Genomic DNA, 21,510 nt, shown 5'->3' on the forward strand with positions numbered 1-21,510 from the left:
CATTGCTCTGTTGGTAAAAAATGAAATCAAATCATTAGAAAGAGGTGACATAGGGTCAGAAGGTGCTGAATCGTTGTGGGTAGAGCTAAGGAACTACAAGGGTAAAAAGACTTTGGGAGTTGTATACAAACCTTCAAACAGTAGTAAGGATGTGGTCTACCAATTACAATGGGAGATAGAAAATGCATGAGAAAAGGGGGAATTTTACAATTGTCATGGGGGATTTCAAGATGCAAGTAGATTGGGAAAATTAAGTTGGTGCTGGATCCCAGGAGGGGGAATTTCTAGAATGCCTATCAGTGGTTTTTTAGAGCAGCTCATGGTTGAGCCCACTAGAGGCTCAGCTATTCTGGATTGGGCATTGTGCAATGAACTAGAATTGATCAGCGAGCTTAAAGTAAAAGAACCATTCGGGTAGTGATCATAACGTGATTGAATTCACCCTGAAATTTGAGAAGGAGAAGCTAAAGTCAGAAGTATCAGTACTACAGTGTAGTAAAGGGAATTACAGAGGCATGAGAGAGGAGCTGGCCAAACTTGATTGGAAAAGAACACTGGCAGGGATGATGGCAGAGCAGCAATGGCTGCAATTTATGGAAGCAATTTTTAACACACAGGATATATATGTCTCAAAGAGGAAGAAGTATTCTAAAGGCAAGATGACACAACCATGGCTAACAAGAGAAGTCAAAGTCAACATAAAAGCCAAAAAGATGGCATATAATAGAGCAAAAATTAGATGGAAGTTAGAGGACCAGAAAGCTTTTAAAAACCAACAGAAGGCAACCAAAAAAAATCATTAAGAAGGAAAAGATGGAATACAAAAGTAAGTAAGCCAAAATTACTAAAGAGGACAGCAGAAGTGTCTTCAGATACATAAAATGTAAAAGAGAGTCGAGAGTGGATATCAGACAGCTGGAAAAAGACACTGGATTGGAAGTAATGGGCGACAAGGAAAAGGTGGACAAACTGAATAAGTATTTAGCATCAGTCTTCACTGTGGAAGACACTAGCAGTGAGGTGCAAGTCAGGGTTCAGAACTCAGTAAAGCTAGGGAGATGGTTCTTGGGAAACTGAAAGTTCTGAAGGTAGGTATGCCTCCTGAACCAGATGGTCTACACCCCAGGGTTCTGGAAGAGGTGGCTGAAGAGACTGTGGAGGCGTTAGTAATGATCTTTCAAGAATCATTAGATTCTAGAATGGTTCCAGAAGACTGGAAAATTGCAAATATCACTCTGCTGTTTAAGAAGGTAGGAAGGCAGAAGGAAGGAAACTATGGGTCTATTAACTAGACCTCAGTAGTTGGGAAGGTGTTGGAGTCGATTGTTCAGAACGTGGTTTTGGGGTACTTGGAGGTACATGATAAAATGGACTGTCGTCAGCATGGTTTCCTCGGGAAAATATTGCATGTCAAATCTTTTGGAATTCTTTGCAGAAATAATAAGCAAGATAGACAAAGGAGAATTGGTTAATGTTGTGGCCTTGGATTTTCAGAAGTCTTTGGTATGGTGCCACTCATGAAGCGGCTTAACAAGCTAAGTGTCCATGGTATTACAGGAAAGATACTGGCATGGTTAAAACACTGGCTGATTAGCAGAAGGAAATGAAAGGGAATAAAGGAAGCTTTTCCTGGTTGGCTACCAGTGACTAATAATGTTTCACAGGAGGCCTGTGTTGGGACACTTCTTTTATGTAATATGTCAATGACTTGGATGACAAAATGGATAGATTTGTTGCAAAGTTTGCAGTTTATACAAAGATAGGAGTGGTGAGCAAGCCAAATGGAATGCTAGCATTAATTTCAAAAGGACTAGAATAAAAAAAACAAGGATGTAATGTTGAGACTTTATAAGGGACTAGTGAAGTCTCACTTGGAGTATTGTGAACAGTTTTAGAACCCTTACCCTAGAAAGGATGTGCTGACACTAGAGTGGGTTAAAAGGAAGTTCACTAAAAAGATTCCAGGATTGAGTGGCTTGTCGTCTGAAGAGTGTTTGATGACTCTGGGCCTGTATTCACTGGAATTAAGAAGAATGAGGAGTGACACCATTGAAACTTATCAAATGGTGAAAGAACTTGATAGAGTGGATCTGGAGAGGATGTTTCCTGTAGTGGGGGAGTATAGGACCAGAGGACACGGATAGAGGGGATGTGGAGAGGTTGTCTCCTACAGTGGAGCAGTCAAGGACCAGAGGACACAGATAGAGTGGATGTGGAGAGGATGTTTCCTATAGTGGGGGAGTCTAGGATCAGAGGATACAGATAGAGTGGATGTGGAGAGGATGTCTCCTACAGTGAGGGAGTTTAGGATCAGTGGACACAGATAGAGTGGATGAGGAGAGGATGTCTCCTATAGTGGGGGAGTCTAGGGCCAGAGGACACAGATAGAGTGGATGTGGAGAGGATGTCTCCTATAGTGAGGGAGTTTAGGATCAGAGGACACAGATAGAGTGGATGTGGAGAGGATGTCCCCTATAGTGGGGGAGTCTAGGACCAGAGGACACAGATAGAGTGGATGTGGAGAGGATGTCTCCTATAGTGGGGCAGTCTAGGACCAGAGGACACAGATAGAGTGGATCTGGAGGGGATGTCTCCTCTCGTGGTGGAGTCTAGGGCCAGAGGGCACAGATAGAGTGGATGTGGAGAGGATGTCTCCTATAGTGGTGGAGTCTATGGCCAGAGGGCACAGATAGAGTTTATGTGGAGAGAATGTTTCCTGTAGTGTGGGAGTCTAGGACCAGAGGACACAGATAGAGTGGATGTGGAGAGGATGTCTCCTATAGTGAGGGAGTCTAGGACCAGAGGACACAGATAGACTGGATGTGGAGAGGATGTTTCCTATAGTGGGGGACTCTAGGACCAGAGGACACAGATAGAGTGGATGTGGAGAGGATGTCCCCTTTAGTGGGGGAGTTTAGGATCAGAGGACACAGCCTCAGAAAAGTGAGGTGCCCTTTTAGAACAGAGGTGAGGAGGGATTTCATTAGGCAGAGAGTGATGGATCTATGAAATTCGTTGCCGCAGGCAGCTAAGGAAGGTAAGTCTGTGTCCATATTTAAGGCAGAGGTGAATAGATTCTTGAATGGTCAGGGCATGAAGGGTCATGGGGGGAAGGCAGGAGATTTGGGCTGAGGAAGAATGGGTCAGCTATGAGGAAGTGGCAGAGTAGACTTCATGGGCCAAATGGCCTAATTCTGCCCCTATATCTTTTGGTTGTATGGTCTTATAATGGGGAGGCCAGTGCCCATGATGGAGCTGGCTGGGTCTATAACCCTCTGCAGATTTCTCCAATCCTGTGTATTAGTGTCTCCATACCAGACAGTGATGTAACCAGACAATGTTCTCCACGACACATCTGTAGAAATTTGCTAGTCTTTGCTGACATACTAAATCTGTTCAAACTCCTAATAAAATATATAGCTGCTGGCATGCTTTCTTCATAATTGGATCAATAAATTGTAACCAGGATAGATCTTCAGAGATGTTGACACCCAGGAACTTGAAGCAACTCACTCTTTCCACTGCTGATCACTCAATGACTGGTGTGTGTTCTTCTGATTTCCCCTTCCTAACATCCACAATGAATTCCTTAGTCTTGTTGATATTACTTCTCCTCTGACTGACCCATTCATAATCTTTAAGACCTCCATTTGGTCTTCTCTTTTCTGAAAAATGACCCGGTCTGTTCACATGCTTCCACTTCCCTCAATCCTTTTAAATCTTTCACAAACTTTATTCCTTGTTTCTATACTCTAGAGTACTATGCACAGTACTCTAAATGCAAACAGGCTAGGATCAGACCCGTTAAACTACAACTCCACTGGTCTTGAATTCTGTGCACAAGTAATAAGTTTCTTTGTTTTACCGAGGAAATAGGAGCAAAGATGGATATGTAAATTGCCCCTCAAGCCCACTCGCTCCTCACTGTGAATGTGTCTGATTTGCTGTTGCCATCAGCTTCGCTTTACTTCTCTGTCAGGCCCTGATGTCACTGGAGCCTATCAATATCAACCAATCATATGTGTAATGGCTTAGTCCTAACCTTCCTTCATTCATTCATCTATCGAATATATATATGAAAATTCTGCTCAATCTTAAACACAGGTCTTACCTCTTACCTCTGGGTAACTAGACTCCTTTACCTTCACAACCATTCCAGATGAAACATCCCTTCATCACCTTCATTGTCAATCACGCGAAAGGTCATATATTTTTTATTTTACTAAAGGGATTTGGAAACCCAATCTACTTAATATTTCCTCGCAGGATAAACCCTTCATACCTGGAAACAATCTAGTAAACTTTCTGGGGAAGTATCTTTCTATAAATTAGGGGAAAAAAGCTACCGTCTCATAAAAGTCTGCTGAGTTGCAGCAAAACTCTTCAACTTTTATACCATGTCATCCTTGGAATATGGACTGACATTTCCTTTGCCTTCCTCTTTACTTGCTGTATCTCCATGCTGACTTTCTGTATTTCATGTATGAAGACCCCTGTCTGAATACCACCATTCACCTAATGTTAATATTCACTTAATATTAAAACTAATATTCTACCTTTCTCTTCTACCTATCATACTGGATAACCTCACATCTTTCCACATTAAATGTCATCAATTCTCCATCTCCATTAACATTTCCAATGTATCATTTTAATCACTTTGCGTTTTACTTACATGCATCAAAGTTTAGAATAAATTTATTATCAAAGTACATGTATGTCACCTGAGGTTCATTTTCTTGCAGGCATTCACAAAGAAGTACAATAGAATAAATGAAAAACTACACACAAAGACTAGCAAACAACCAATGTGCTAAAGACAACCAATTCTGCAAATACTAAAAGAAAAAACAGGGATTAATAAATAATATTGAGAATAGGAGATGTAAAGACTTCGAAAGTGAATCCGTTGGTTGTGGAATCAGTTGAGACCTCAGTGTTGAGGTGAGTGAATTTATCCCCTTTGGTTCAGGAGCCTGATGGTTGAGAAGTAATAGCTGTTCTTGAACTTGGTGTTGTTGGACCTAAGGTTCCTGTATCACCCTCCTGATGGCAACGGTGAGAAGAGAGCATGGCCTGGATGGTGGGGGTCCTTGATGATGGTGCTGCTTTCCTGCAACAGCGCTCCTTGTAAATGTGCTTAATGGTGGGGAGTAATGGAGTGGGCTGTGTCTGCTTCCTTTCATAGGCTTTTCTATTCGAATGTTCCCATACCAGGCCATGATGAAAGCAGTCAGTATATTATCCACCTGTCAGTACCTCCAGTTGAACTTTTTCTTTTTGTGTGTGTTTTCCCTCTAGCTGTCAGTCTGTGGGTTTTTATTGCCATGTGCTCGTTTGTTTTCATGCCCCATGTGCTCCTGTCCCCAATCCTGCTCTACTCCGGCCCCTGTATCACTGAGTACTCCATCTCTCACCTGTTTCTCATTATTAATTGTTTTGCTGCCACCCGTGTCTCATTGTGCTCCACCTATCATCTGCCTCTCTGTTTATTGCTCCGTGTATTTCACTCCTGTGTTTTCACTAGTTCATTGCCAGATTGTGCCAGTGAGTTTTCCTGAGCCTGTCCAGCATTTGTATCTGTACTCTGTCTGACTGTCTGAATATTGACTCTGCCTGTTTCCTGATTCTGGTTTTTGGATTTCTCTGAATGCTTTGATCTCTGCCTAAACTTTGACACCAACTTTGTTTGCACCTTAGGATTTGTTACTCAATTAATATCACTGTGTGAACAGTACTGGGTCTGCGATTGGATCCCTACTCTAGCGCCCTAACGCCGCCATATAAAGTGTTAGATGACTTGTTGAACCTTCACAAACTAAGAAGGTAGCAGTGCTGCCATGCCTTCTTTGCAAAAGCACCTTTGTGCTGTCACGGGAAATGATAACTCCAAGGAATTTGGAATTCAAGTTAATTGGCTCTCCCTGCCTCTGAGGTCTGACTTATCTACTCTTGCAGTCAATAGTCAGCTCTTTGGTTTTGCTGACGTTGAGTGAGATGTTAAATAACTCTGATCCACCCTTCTAAGGGATGTAAAGTCCAAATATTCAGAAACATGTTTTTCATTCTTTGGGAAAGGCAATAAAAGACAACAAGGTGAGGGTGAGCCTCAGGACGTGTACACAACCTATGGAAGTCTAGAACTGGAACAGACATCGAGAGATATTTCACTTTGCTTTTGATCTTTGTCTGCAAGTGATCTTTTGAACAAGTTGCCAGTTTGGTATCCCTTGACTTTTATTCAATGTATTTCTAGGTGAGGTACAATCAAAAGGTAGAAAAAGTGGGTGAAAACCAAGATGTGGCATAGCTGCATTTTATATATGGGCAGTGCCAAGTAAATTTACACTCAGTATAGGAAAACAAAAGGATCAACTGTATTTGCCATGTACACTTACCTGTATCGGTAATTTGCTGTGGTGTGTTGGTCAGGGTGCAAGATGCAACCAAAATCAACACATTCAACACTTAAAGAATTACATAAAACCCAAACTTAGTTAAGGTATGAGTATGGAATAAAATATGCATAGATACATAAATAACAGCATGAATTTACAATGTAAACAGTGTTATAAAAGGTGGTTTAAGGTATTTATAGTGCAGTGATGAGGTAATAGAGGGTAGTGGGTGTGTCTAACTAGAATGATAGATCAGATTAACTACCTGTGGGGCAAAAGCTTAGTGATCACATGATTTTTTAATAGCCCTATTGTAATTTCCAGAAAGAAACAGTTTAGCAATGATAATTCCTGTCCGTTTCTTTGTCCTGGGCACAGACAAGTCCAGCAGCCGATGACCTTTTCTGCTGACCTGACAGTTCACTGTAATTTTGGTACATTGCGAGAAGATGCTACACCAAACCACACAGTAATGGCTGTTGTAAAGATGTTGTCTATGATTTCTAAATCTGATGTGTAAAAGGCATTACACATGGATTGAAGTATAGGAAGCATGTGCTAAAGTGAGAGGTTAAGGATTAGGAATGTGATTTCTGCATAATTTGTCTATTTAGTGTGGATTAATAATGAATGCAGTCCTGGGTAGGTCTGTAGTCTAGTGTAGTTTTTCTCTGTGCTGTTTTCACGTAGTTCAGTCTAGTTTGTGTACTGTTTCATGTAGCACCATGGTCCTGAAAAATGTTGTCTCAGTTTTTACTGTGCACTGTACCAGCAGTTATGGTCGAAATGGCAATAAAAAGTGACTTGACTTGAATGAAGATAACTTTAAACCAGATCATCACCATGAATAAACCCTTTAGCTCTCTGCAACCGGGCCAACCCTTCACTGGGCCACAGAGGAAATGCTCTGGCCTGACAGCAGTGCAGAAGGAGTTACAAGGCTCTGTTTGTTAAGTAATTGACAATAATGGTCATTTTATATCGCTGCCTTAGAGGCTGGTTCCAAAGGAGTCTGTCGTATTCCTGAGTCTTGATGTACTGTAGTTACAACATAAAATATAAAATCCAGAAATGAAACACAGAAGAAATGTTGCCCATTATAGCAACATGGAACTTGGTTTAGTACAAGTAATGTCTGGAACTTTATTTCAGGCTAATCAATGACATTAGGATGCAGCTACAGACTGACCTGATAAGAATTTACATTTGAATGTAACCCTGTCACTGTAGGCTTGTAACAAGTTAGCTGTTTGCTGTGAATACAAACTAACAGCAACATAATTCCACAATGCATGGGGAATAATTATGAAAAGACCATTTCCAATAAATAAACAGGTCTAGGGTGGAAATTATTTGGGTAAACACAAAACATTAAAGTTTGAATGTTTCTTCCAAGGGAAAATAAGACAGTTACCTGTATGAATTCTGACACAACCATGTAAATTTACTGTTCACCAGGAAGCAATAATTTAGCTCACACTAGTATAAACTCGGATTAAAATTGTATTGACAAAATATTTTATACTATAACAAACAAAATAAAGAAAAGGACCATCATTTATATATGTCTATATCGTGCACACAACCATTGGAGCTCATTATTGTATAATCAATCCAGTTTGCTTCACTTTGTTTATTCATCGTACTGAAATGGTTCTGCGCTGAAGCATCAGTCCAAACAAAAAAAATTTACACAATGTCCAAGGAAAATGGCATTAAACTTTCCCCAATGCCGTGTGCTAGCTGTCTAATTGAAAGTTTTCTGCACATTCCAGGTGAAGCCATAGTCTGCATGAGGATTGTCTGACTTCTGTATCTGTCCTTCCAAATTTGGTTCTGTGAGCGCTTCACCATGTTCTTCTGCTATATTTGTTGTCCGTTTCTTTCCTTCATCTTTCTCCAAAACTCCTTCAGTCCCACACTCTCTCCAGAAAATCACAAGACAAATTCCATTGACAACAAGGCTAACCTAATTAACTATTTTTTTATTTTAAACAGCAAAAAAATGAAATACTCAATTGTACAATATAATTAAAGCACACATTTATATATAGATTTCATTATGAGATCTGCAGAAAATAAAATACCCATGGCATAACTGTATTAATAAACTAAAGGATGATCTTAAACCAGGATATTACATGATTCCCCACCAAAATAGGCATATCCTCCTGAATTTGTAAACCTTTGGAACTTATCAAAATCATTATTAATAACACAACACTTACACAAATAACAATAATAGTTCACACTTATGTTCTGACAGTAGTCAGGCATATGGTTTAAAGCATTCAATTGAATTAAGTGATTACAGGACTTCCAATTCATTTGTAAATGGAAGTAACGTATCTCACCATTGAGATTGACACAACTCTCAGACTTCCAGATTTGTCATATGCCAGCCTATCTGGAGGCTCCCTGACTCTCAGAGATCTTCTTATCTCAGTTTTAGTTCCTTTAATTTCATTTGCCTTTAATAGTTGATTCTTAGTCACTGTTTCATCAGTTTGAGTCTTTCCTTGTGACCTTTCATGTCTACTTTGAGATGTCTTGTCCTGTCTATCATTCTTCCTGCGACGCAGTTTCTCCAGCCCTCTGACTAGACTCAGTTCACCTTCAGTTATATTGGAGTCCATTTCCCTTTCACGATCCACTATCACTTCTGGCTGTCCAATGGTTGTATACCCCACTATAGCCCGGTCTAGACTGAAAGGCTCTGACATCTAATCATCAGCTACTCTTAGGAGTTTTGCATAAGGTAAGTCATAACACATTCCAATTTCCTCATCTCCTGAGTCTGGGTATATTACATGTATTTGCCTGGTTTCTCTTTTGACTGTATCATCTTCAAGGCGATCCTCAGCCTGAGTGATTCAACGCTAGACATGCCAAGAGAAAAAGCAGGTGTAATCAGCGTATTGGATATTTGGTACACTGTTACAACAGTACCCAGAGTGAAGCTACTGGCTATTTGCCATACTGTTTGCCAAACTCATCATCAGTTTGTTTCTTTTGTTTTTTCCTTCTCCTTTGCAGTTCTTTTTACTAGGTGTAGGCTCTATATCACACTCTGGGTCAATATATACTAGATGGTTCTGATGGAGAATTTATCCAGGACTATTTACATCTATTTGGCATCTACCTCTTCACTATGTAAGGTGGACAAGCCCAGCAGTCGGCCAACTTGTGCTTCTCTTGTAGCTTGAAATTTCTTATTAGAACTCCATCTCCGGGCAGCAGTTGAGAAGATTTATTCTTCTGATCATATCTGTTCTTGCTTTCATTTTCTAGCTGAAAACGGTGCCAATTCATAAGCTCTTTGCTGTTCCTTCTTCACACTGGACACATATTTGAGCTGTTTTCTGTGGCAAGTCCTCACTAGAGGTTCCAAAGTAAAGATCCACAGGTAGTCTGGCTATGTACAAACATCAAACAGTACGGCTTCAATCAGCAGCCTGTAGCTGAGGATCGCCTTGATGATGAGTTTGACAAACAATACGGCAAATAGCCAGTAGCTTCACTCTGGGTACTGTTGTAACAGTGCGCCAAATGTCCAATACGCTGATTACACCTGCTCTTTCTCTTGGCATGTCTAGCAATGTCTCGTTGAATCACTCGGGCTGAGGATCGCCTTGAGGATGATACGGTGTTGTCCTTGACTTCTCGACTCCAAGAATGCGCAGTGACTCATGTATGAGATGGCTCTCAACATCTCTTCCTGATCACTGTGCATGCTTCCTGGGAGGCCATAATGAATGAAGCATGTCCCCCACAACTGTGGGTGCTCTCTGATCCTTTGTGGGGAAGGCTTGAGTGTATCTGGTGCAGTGATCAGTGATGACCAAGACAGTTGTAGTGTTACTTGGACTGGGCTCTATGGAAAGAAAATCCATATACTCTAGATCGAGTGGCCCAGTGCTTTGCATGTGACACAAAGGAGTAAATCGTTTAGGTGGCATCTTTCTCTGAATACAATAAATGCATGACTTACAGTAATCTTCAACTTCAGGCTTTACTCGTGGCCAACAGAAACTATATTTGGCTAACCTGTAAGTCTTGTCAAATCCCAGATGATCTGAATCATCATGAAGTGACCTCAGTAAAATCTTCCTGTACCTCTCAGGCAAAATCAACTGAAAATGTTGAGTTCTATTTGGAAGAGAAGAACCCCTGTATAAAACTTTGTTCCTCAACTCCAGTATTCCCACTCTCTCATCAGTACGGGTATAATAGGATGTTTTATCTGCTCAACTTTTGGAATGTCTCCCTTGAAAATGGCTGACCTGATTTCACCTATACAAGGGTCATCTTACTTGGCTACTGACAATTCAGAAGGGCTCTGGCCCATATTCTGTGTAGTCAGGTTGCAATATGCTTGGGGAATTGCATGGCTAGAGGTGTCCGAATAATCGACAGCTCTATCAGGCGATAGCCCTTACTCTGACCGGCCAACTGTGGAAAACTGGCACACTGCTTTAACACCTGGGGCAGGAACATTAGGAATCTCGTAGGAGTGCCATGATAATACATCCACATCAATGCTCTGAATTCCCGGCCTATACTTAAGGCTGAAATCATCGACAGATAATGCCGCCAGCCAGCAATGATCTGTGGCATTGAATTTTGCTGAGTTTAAAATATAAGTTAGTGGGTTGTTGTCAGTTCTCACCTCACACTTGGCACCGTGAAGATAGTCATTGAGTTTGTCTTCCACTGCCCATTTTAAAGCCAGAAACTCTAATTTGTGAGCAGGGTAGTTTCCTTCAGATGCTGACACACCACAGCTAACGAGAGCAACAGATCTCAGGCCTTCACTTTGGTCTTGGTATAAAATGCTGCCGAACCCTTCATGGTTAGTGTCTGTATGCAATACATATGGAAACTGAGAGTTTGCAAAGGTGCTTTAGTCAGTAATTCTTTAAACATCAGAAAAGCCTCCTCACACTTCGCATCCCCGAAAAGCTCCAAAGGGTTAAGATAAGCCTTGGCTTCTTCTTCATTTGGCTTCCCTCCTTTCGACACTGAGAGAAGACAACCACACCGGAGCTGATTCAAAGAGTGGCTCACTCTTGAGCAGTTCTTCACAAACTACCCACAGAATCTAGAGAGTGAGCACAGATCTTTCACAATTCTGGGTCTTGCTCATCTGGTTACTGCCTCTATCTTAGAAGGATCTCTAGCCACTCCTTTTTACGAGACTATGGAGTTTGACGGGCCCCTCCCACCAATCACTGTCAGAAATCCTCAGTTTTGTGGGGCTTCGTCATATACCCCCCTACTGACCACACACACACACCGACCCACACATCCCACCCAGCGCCATGCCAACAGCCGCGCTACTGACACCACTTGCAGCCTCTCCACCCTCAAGATCCCTCCCCCACCGCTGTGCGCCAACCTGACCCCCAACTGTAAACCTGTGGCAACTAAAAGCAGGAGGTACAGCGCGGGGGACTGGGCCTTCATTCAGTCAGAGGTGCAGCGGCTGCTCAGGGAGGGGATCATTGAGCCAAGCACAAGTCCTTGGAGGGCCCAGGTGGCCGTTGTTCAGACCGGGCAGAAAAATAGGATGGTCGTGGACTATAGCCAGACCATCAATAGGTTCACACAGCTTGACGCGTACCCCCTACCCCGCATCGCAGATATGGTCAACCAGATAGCTCAGTACAAGGTGTACTCGACAATAGATCTGAAATCCGCTTATCACCAGCTCCCCACCCGCACGGAGGACCGCCCCTACACCACCTTCGAGACGGGCGGCAGGCTCTATCACCTCCTGCGCGTCCCCTTCAGTGTCACGAATGGTGTCTCTGTCTTCCAGAGGGAAATGGACCGGATGGTGGACCAGTGCCAACTGAAGATCACGTTCCTATATATGGATAACATCACCATCTGTGGTCACGACTGGTAGGATCACAACACTAACCTCTAATGTTTTCCCAAGCAGCCAAAGCGCTCAACCTTACCCATAACAGGGACAAGTGTGTGTTTGGAACCACCCGACTTGCTATCCTTGGGTATGTCGTGGAGAACGGGGTCATTGGCCCTGATCCCGACCGTATGCGCCCCCTGTTAGAACTCCCTCTTCCCACCTCCCTCAGAGCCCTCAAATGGTGCCTGGGCTTCTTTTCCTATTACGCCCAATGGGTCCCTCACTACGCAGACAAGGCCTGCCCCAGGTCAAGTCCACCGCATTTCCCCTCTCAGCCGAGGCCCGCGCGGCCTTCAGCCGCATGAAAGGAGACATTACCAAAGCAACAATGCATGTGGTGGACAAGACCATTCCCTTCCAAGTAAAGAGTGACACCTCCGATTTCGCGTCTTGCTGCTACCCTCAATCAGGCAGGCAGGCCAGTAGCATTCTTCTCTCGTACCCTTCAAGGCCCTGAAATTCGGCACTCTGCGGTGGAGGAAGAAGCCCAGGCCATAGTGGAAGCTATTAGGCACTGGAGGCACTATCTCGCCGGCAAAAAGTTCACCTTGCTGACCGACCAGCACTCAGTTGCGTTCATGTTCAGCAACCAACAGCGGGGCAAAATCAAAAATGATAAAACTTTGCGGTGGAGAATCGAACTCTCCACCTACAACCATGATATCCTGTACCGGTCTGGAAGGCTCAATGAGCCCCCTGATACCCTATCCCAGGGAGCGTGTGCCAGCGCACAGCTCGACCAGCTATACGCCCTCCATGCACATCTTTGCCACCCGGGGGTCACCCGATCTTACCATTTCGTGAAAGCCCGGAACCTGCCTTACTCCCTTGAGGACATCAGGATGATGACCAGGGATTCCCAAGTCTGCGCTGAGTGCAAACCGTCCTGAAAAGGCGCAACTTATCAAGGCCACCCACCCCTTTGAGCGACTGAGTGTTGACTTTAAGGGCCCCCTTCCCTCCACCAACCACAATGTCTACTTTCTCAACATAATCGACGAGTACTCGCGGTTCCCCTTTGCCATCCCCTGCCCTGACACCACTGCCATGTCCGTCATCCGTCATAAAAGCCCTGCACCAGCTCTTCACTCTGTTTGGATATCCCTGCTATATCCACAGTGATAGAGGGTCCTCCTTTATGAGTGACGAGCTGCACCAGTACCTGCTGGCTAGGGGCATTGCTACTAGTAGGACCACGAGTTATAATCCCTGGGGGAATGGACAGGTGGAGAGGGAGAGTGCCACTGTGTGGAAGGCCACACTCTTAGCCCTTAAGTCAAAGGGATTGCCGGTCTCTCGATGGCAGGAGGTCCTCCCCGAGGCACTCCACTCCATCCGCTCCCTGTTACGTATGTCCACCAATGCCACCCGTCATGAGCGACTCTTTTCTTTTCCCAGGAAGTCTGCCACTGGGACTACCCTACCAGCTTGGCCGATGTCCCCAGGGCCAGTGCAGCTCCAGAAACATGCGAGGAGCAATAAATACTCCCCGAGTATTTCTTCATGCGAACCCCCAGTATGCCTACGTGGTCTTACCTGAAGGGCGGGAGGACACTGTCTCCGTCCGTGACCTGGTGCCCGCAGGAGCACCAGACCCCTACCCCAAACACTCCACGGTGACTATGAATCCCGTACCCACCGAGGTGTATGCCCACAAGACACCACGCACACCAAGCCCTGCACAGACTCCTCACAATACTCCCATACCGGGCGCCACGCACGCGCATGAGGGATTACTGGTGCCTAATGGGCTGACACCTCAAGTCAGGCCTGAGCCAGCACAACCACCGTCTCCAGTGCAATCACCACCGGTGCTACGTAGATCTCAGCGACAGATTCGACCACCTGATAGACTTAACCTGTAAATATACTTGTAAGAAACTTCGCCCCATGGGGACTCTCTTTTAAAACAAAGGGGGGGTGAATGTGGTGAACTACATATACCTGCTGGACACGCCCCCTGCTGACTGCTCCTGTGGCTCCTCCCACAGACCCCTGTATAAAGGCAATTGGAGGCACTGCTCCTCCCTCAGTCTCCAGGATGTTGTGTGCTGGTCTCTTGCAGCTAATAAAAGCCTATCATTCGCCTCCCGTCTCCGAGAGTTATTGATGGTGCATCACTGTGTCAGCATGGGTCTAGCATAAATGCTTTCAATCTGTATAGATACAGTACATCAGAACTTGGCCCTACTAAGTCTTCAGGAGTAGGGTTTGGCACTTTATTATTTCTGTTGATACACTGATTAGAACATATTTGCTCCAGGGCATCAGTCTGTTCCAGTACTGGGTCCCTCTGTGGTTTCCCATTTTCTTTTTCGGTTTGACTAACCATTGGTTTACTTTCCAAAGATTTTCCTGTCCCTCATAGTCGCACTGGAAGTGCCCGGCTTCTCCACATTTGTAGCAGAAAATACCTAGCCTGTCCTCAGTCAAGAACCCTTTGTAGCAGCATTCCTCTGCTTTGTGATTTTCACAGGTCAGTCAGCTTTTCCCATGGACATGTCACATTAGCAGACATCAGCTGCATCGCCTCCGTGGCAGGGCCCTTTAAACTCTCTACAAGTCTCTACTTTATATTGTCAGAGCACTGCCATTCACCTCGTAAATAAGATGTCTGCTCAGCCCAAGCCTCATATTTTTTTTCTTCATTTAGTGTGGCTTTGACTCCAGAGAACATTCTCAGCTTACGATGACCTTGCATCTCAGAAGGTATGCTTTGGCATTTATCAACCAGTGATGCAATCGCAGAAACCAGCTCAGAATTTAGATCAACAGCTGAAGGACTTAGTAGATTTTTAACACAAGTCACCCTTGTGTTTAGCATGAGTATTTTCCTTTATTCCTCAGAAAAGGTAACAAGTTAAACCGAAAATCTTCACCCTCAGCAGCATCCATATCCTGGTACCTTAATTATGACGCACTTTAAATTGTACAAAAAAAATTCACTGGCGAGAACACAAATAGCCATGGTACAGCATTCATGCAGCATTAAATCATACAAGCATTCTATCATGGACAATGCCTCCAAAAATGTAACGTTTTCAGTGTAGGCTTGTAGCAAGTTAGCTATTTATTGTGAATACAAACTAACAGCAACATAACTCCACAATGCATGGGGAATAACAATGCAAAGGCCATTTCTAGTAAACAAACAATTATAGTGTAGATATAATTTGGGTAAACACAAAATTAAAGTTTGAATATTTCTTCTAAGGGAAAATAAGACAATTACCAGTATGAATAAGGACACAGCCATGTAAATTTTCTGTTCACTAAGAAGCAATAACTTAGCTCACACCAATATAAATTCAGATTGAAATGGTATTGACACAATATTTTAAACTATAACAAACAAAAATTTTTAAATGGCCATCATTTATATATCGTGCATATAATCATTGGAGCACATTATTGCGTAATCAATCCAGTTTGCTTCGCTTCGTTTATTCATGGTACTGAAACGGTTCTGCACTGAAGGACCAGTCCGCACAAAAAAAAATCTACACAACGACCAAGGAAAATGGCACTAAACATTCCCTAATGCTGTGTGCTGGCTATCTAACTGAAGGTTATCTGCACATTCTTGGTGAAACGATAGTCTGCATGAGGATTGTCTGATGTCGGTATCTGTCCTTCTAAATTTGGTTCTATGAGTGCTTCACCACGTTCTTCTACTATGTTTTTTGTCTGTTTCTTTCTTCCATCTTTCTCCAAAGCTCCTTCAGTCCCGCACTCTCTCCAGAAAATCACAAGACAAATCCAATTGACTAATTACAAGCCTGACTTAATCAACTAATTTTTTAAATTTTAAACATCAAAAATGAAATACTCAATTGTACACTAATTAAAGGAACACTTTTTATGTATGGATTTCATTTTGAGGAGATCCACAGAAAATAAAATGCTTGTCAGTATTAATAAAATAAAGGGTGGTCCTAAACCAGGATTTTACATAAAAGTGTTTACCACACATCTTCCGTTCAAGCCGACGTGCTTCACAATTAGTTTATAAAAAATTCAGAAGTATATTACAGCCGACGTAGTGATCTGATCTTCAAGTCTCCTGTCGCCAAGTCCATTAAGCTAAACTTCTCAGACATGTAAACATATATTAAATGAAAGGCTCTTTTCCCACTCCTTCCCCTGCTACACAACATATCTTATTGCTTGCAGCAAAGGAAGTGTGACATTTGGTGTTTTTTCCAATTCTCATTGTCCAGGTGATAATTATGGTCTCGCTCTTGATCCCCTGAAGTTACGGCAACAGCAACGCACCACGACAACCAACCCGTGGCTGCTTCCCACCAGGCGAGCCTGGCCAGCTGACCACATCTTTGTCTCCACTCCTACCTACAACTACACATACAATGACTACAGGAAGTTCTTCACCGACATTGGATATGAAGATGGCTGGTACAAATGGCAAAATGGAAAAGACCTTCTATCTGACTTGCCTCCACCAGGGGTGGATGTTTACTGTATGTACGGAGTAGGAGTCCCAACACCTGTCACATATATATACGATGAAAGCTTTCCTTCGAGCCAGCCTGTGCAGATTGTCTACAGTGACGGAGACAATACCATTAGCAAGAAGAGCTTATCTCTTTGCAGAGAGTGGAGAGACCAGCAAAAGCAGAAAGTTCATGTTATAGAATTGCCTGGCATGCGTCATTTAGACCAGATTTATGAAATTCATGCATTAGAAGCAATTCAAAATGTATTGTTAGGAAATTATTCCCAGCAAGAAGAAGGTTCCAGGAGATAGACATGTTTTCTCTCAGAGATAAATTGGCCTGATTCAGACACCTTCACCTTCAGACTGAAAGCAGCTGCCCTGAGAGCATCCTTAAGAGCTTTTCACTGGAATTTCAGCTACTTTTACCTTCATCCTGAGTTATTTCAGCACTGAGATCTTGAAATTATTAAAGGTCATGGTTGGTATGAGCTACGCTTTTATTTCAGAAGTGTAAACCTAGACATAAGCCAGAGGTATAGTGACAAAAAATGTTTAATAAATTCATTCTGCTTTTCTGGCTGATACATTTTTAACCTTTTCAAAATAAATTAATGGCACCTCAATATTCCAGAGAAATGTTGCATTAAAAGATTTAAATTCTTTAATAATACCAGGAGTTTTAATATCATGCCTCGTGAAGTTACTGTATAATTTAGAGAATGACAATTTGTGTATGATGACTGATTATACTTTTAAAGAAATAGTGGATTCCTAATTGTAAGAATCCATTTACCTTTCCAACTGCAGTCTCTGCATGCTGTGTATAAAGACTGATAGTTCTCTGAATTATCAATCAAAACTATTGATCCAAATACCAGTTGATACACTTTGTAAAAAGCATCCAAAGATAGAGTCAGCTTGTGTCAATCAACAAGTGCAGGGAGTTTGAGAAGTGTTAAAATGTGTAACATTGCTTGGAATGAAACGGCACAGACTGTCAGTGGTGTCAGGGCCAGATACAGGGACATTGGTAAACTAATTGCCAGTTAATGTGGGACATTGGGTGCCCCAGGTAACAAAAAAGCTTCAAGTTCATTCCAGCTCAGTTCTTTTGAAAATTATGGGATGTTACAGTTTGAAATTCAGACTCAGAGGTCAGGAGAAATATTTCACTATTACATAGTTGTTCCAAAAGTCAACTATGGAATGCAAGTTCTTGAAGCACAAGCTGTAAAATAAGTTTGTGTATGTCCTAACAGTTAAACCCACCCACCCTAAGTTACCACATATGCTCAGAAAGGACATTACAATCGGGATCCTCGGGAAGGAGGTTGACATAATATTCAGAGTACAAGTAATGCCAATGACCATAAGACCAAGGAGCAGAAGTTGGCCATTCGGCCCATCAATTCTGCTCCGCCATTTCATCATGAGCTGATCCAATCTCCCCTTTAGTCCCATTCCTCTGCCTTCTCCCCATAATCTTTGATGCCCTGACTACTCAGATACCTATCAATCTCTGCCTTAAATACACCCAATGACTTGGCCTCCACTGCCGCCCGTGGCAACAAATTCCATAGATGAGCACCCTGCAATCCTCAAGTCATGTCCTCTCGTACCAGACTCCCCCACCATGGGAAACAACTTTGCCACATCCACTCTGTCCATGGCTTTCAACATTCAAAATGTTTCTATGAGGTCCCCTCTCATTCTTCTAAACTCCAAGGAGTACAGTCCAAGAGCGGTCAAACGTTCCTCATATGTTAACCCTCTCATTCCCAGAATCATTCTAGTGAATCTTCTCTGAACCCTCTCCAATGTCAGCACATCCTTTCTTAAATAAGGAGCCCAAAACTGCACACAGTATTCCAAGTGAGGTCTTACCAGTGCATTATACAGCCTCAACATTACATCCCTGCTCCTATACTTTATTCCTCTAGAAATGAATGCCAACATTGCATTCGCCTTCTTTACCACCGACTCAACCTGGAGGTTAATCTTAAGGGTATCCTGCACGAGGACTCCCAAGTCCCGTTGCATCTCAGAACTTTGAATTCTCTCCCCATTTAAATAATAGTCTGCCTGTTTATTTCTTTTACCAAACTGCATGACCGTACACTTTCCAACATTTGCCACTTCTTTGCCCATTCCCCTAATCTATCCAAATCTCTCTGCAGATTCTCTGTTTCCTCAGCACTACCGGCCCCTCCACCTATCTTCGTATCATCAGCAAACGTAGCCACAAAGCCATCTATTCCATAATCCAAATCATTGATATACAACGTAAAAAGAAGCGGCCCCAACACAGACCCCTGTGGAACACCACTGGTAACCGGCAGCCAACCAGAATGGGATCTCTTTATTCCCACTCTGTTTCCTGCCAATTAACCAACACTCTATCCACGTATGTAACTTTCCCATAATTCCATGGGCTCTTATCCTGTTTAGCAGCCTCATGTATGGCACCTTGTCAAAGGCCTTCTGAAAATCCAAATACACAACATCCACTGCATCTCCCTTGTCTAGCCTACTTGTAATTTCCTCAAAAAATTGCACTAGGTTTGTCAGGCAGGATTTTCCTTTAAGGAAACCATGCTGAGTTCTGCCTATCTTGTCATATGCCTCCAGGTACTCCGTAACCTCATCCTTGACAATCGACTCCAACAACTTTCCAACCACCGATGTCAAGCTAACAGGTCTATAATTTCCCTCTTGCTTTCTTGCCCCCTTCTTAAATAGCGGAGTGACATTTGCAATCTTCCAGTCCTTCAGAACCAGGCCAGAATGTATCTACTTTTGAAAGATCATTGCTAATGCCTCCACAATCTCCACTGCTACCTCCTTCAGAACACGCGGGTGCATTCCATCTGGTCCAGGAGATTTATCTACCCTTAGACTATTCAGCTTCCTGAGTACTTGTAAAAGGTGTATTTAAATAGCATACATCTCACCAGTGAAAAATTACAAACTAAAGCAACTTAAATAATTAAGTAATGATTAATAATCAAGAATTTGATATGGACATTGACTCTGACATCATGGGGAGATGTATGGCTAGAAGGTGCTATTAGTAAAATCATGTTGAAGTTAAGACAAATTCCAGTGAAGATACATGAACATTAGGACAAATGGAATGCGCAGTCCTGCTAATGGGCAAAAGGCAAGGCCACATCGGCTTGTGAAGCACAACATCTGTGGTGGGTTCAGAGTGACAAAATGTGTTGAGGATGGATTGGAAAAAATATACACTCTCAGTCACATTATTAGGTACATCTATCAGCCAACCATGCAGCAGTACTCAGTGCTAAACAAACATGTTTTAGAACAGAAATGCAGAGGAATTTTTTAACCATGGAATTCAATGTCACCGATGGCTGTGTGGGGGGCAAACTCATTGGATATATTTAAAGTGGAGACTGATAAGTTCTTGATTATTAAGGATATCAAAGGCTAGGGGAAGGATGAAGGAGAATGGGGTTGAAATTGATAATAAGTCAGCTGCGATGGAGCAGGTGGAGCGACTCGATGGGCCAAATGTCCTATCTTTCATGGTCATATGATCTTATATGACATGTAAAATCGGTGGCAGTATCATATATTGATATTGGGACTTAAGGCAGAGAAGAATTTCTGGCTCAGCAGAGATTATTAAGTGACATTCATTAAGTATTAGCAATGCCCTGAGGTACACCTCAAGATTTATACATTGAATTAGCAGAGGATAAAATCTGCACTACATTAGACAAGTTTCATGCTTGTACTCAGGTCAATCTTGAAAAGAAAGCTAAAACTGCTTGACAACCAACACCAGTGACACTTACACCAGGTAACTAAGACAAATCTGGCTGCTGGGGATTTTGTAATCTGGATAATATCCTACTTCCACAGAGGTGGAAAAACCCTCAGAAACTGGAAGAAATGTTCAAAAGCCTTCATCAACATGAAGTCGCTTAACAAAAGCAAATGTGCCTCTCTCTAGCAGGAAGTAGTTTATTTAGATCTGTGAGTGGATGAAGACGGGCTTCAGTCAGTGAAAAAGGAAGTTGGGACCATCATTGATAGGACACAGGTTCATGATACCGAAGGAACTGTAGAACTAGACAGATACAGAGCTGGGCTGAGAAGTGGCAGATGAAGTTCAATACACAAAAGTATGAAGTGATGCACTTTGTATGGTCCAATTTGATGGCAGGATACAAGATTAATGGCAGGATTCTTAATAATGTGGAAGAACCAAGGAACAGACCATAGAACATAGAACATTACAGCACAGAAACAGGCCTTTTGGCCCTTCTTGGCTGTGCCAAACCATTTTTCTGCCTAGTCCCACTGACCTGCACCTGGACCATATCCCTCCATACACCTCTCATCCATGTACCTGTCCAAGTTATTTTTAAATGTTAACAATGAGCCTGCATTTAACACTTCATCTGGCAACTCATTCCACACTCCCACCACTCTCTGTGTGAAGAAGCCCCCCCCCCCCAATGTTCCCTTTAAACTTTTCCCCCTTCACCCTTAACCCATGTCCTCTGGTTCATCATCAACCCCTGATGAAGTTAATAACTCATCAGGAGTGATTGATAAGTTTGTGACGTAAGGTAGAAGGAGATGAATTATTAACTTCAAACTTTCTGCATAATCACTCAAAGAGTTGAACTGCACGTGCAGGTAATGAGAGCTGTATAACTCATCTCCTTCTACCTTGGGCCACAAACTTATCA

At 42.8% G+C, this 21,510-nt stretch overlaps 1 protein-coding gene across 1 annotated transcript in view; it reads left to right on the plus strand.

Annotated features, from left to right (window-relative positions):
- lcat (lecithin-cholesterol acyltransferase) overlaps positions 1-20,369 on the plus strand; it is a 122,618-nt gene extending 102,249 nt beyond the window's left edge. Inside the window, exon 6 of the mRNA XM_059992659.1 lies at positions 16,551-20,369. Coding sequence (XP_059848642.1) covers positions 16,551-17,095 — 545 coding nt within the window. The 3' untranslated portion in view covers positions 17,096-20,369. The remainder of the gene's footprint in view (positions 1-16,550) is intronic.
- The last annotated feature ends 1,141 nt before the right edge of the window (positions 20,370-21,510 follow it).

This window comes from Hypanus sabinus, chromosome 17 (genome assembly GCF_030144855.1).
Source record: "Hypanus sabinus isolate sHypSab1 chromosome 17, sHypSab1.hap1, whole genome shotgun sequence".
NCBI lineage: Eukaryota > Metazoa > Chordata > Chondrichthyes > Myliobatiformes > Dasyatidae > Hypanus > Hypanus sabinus.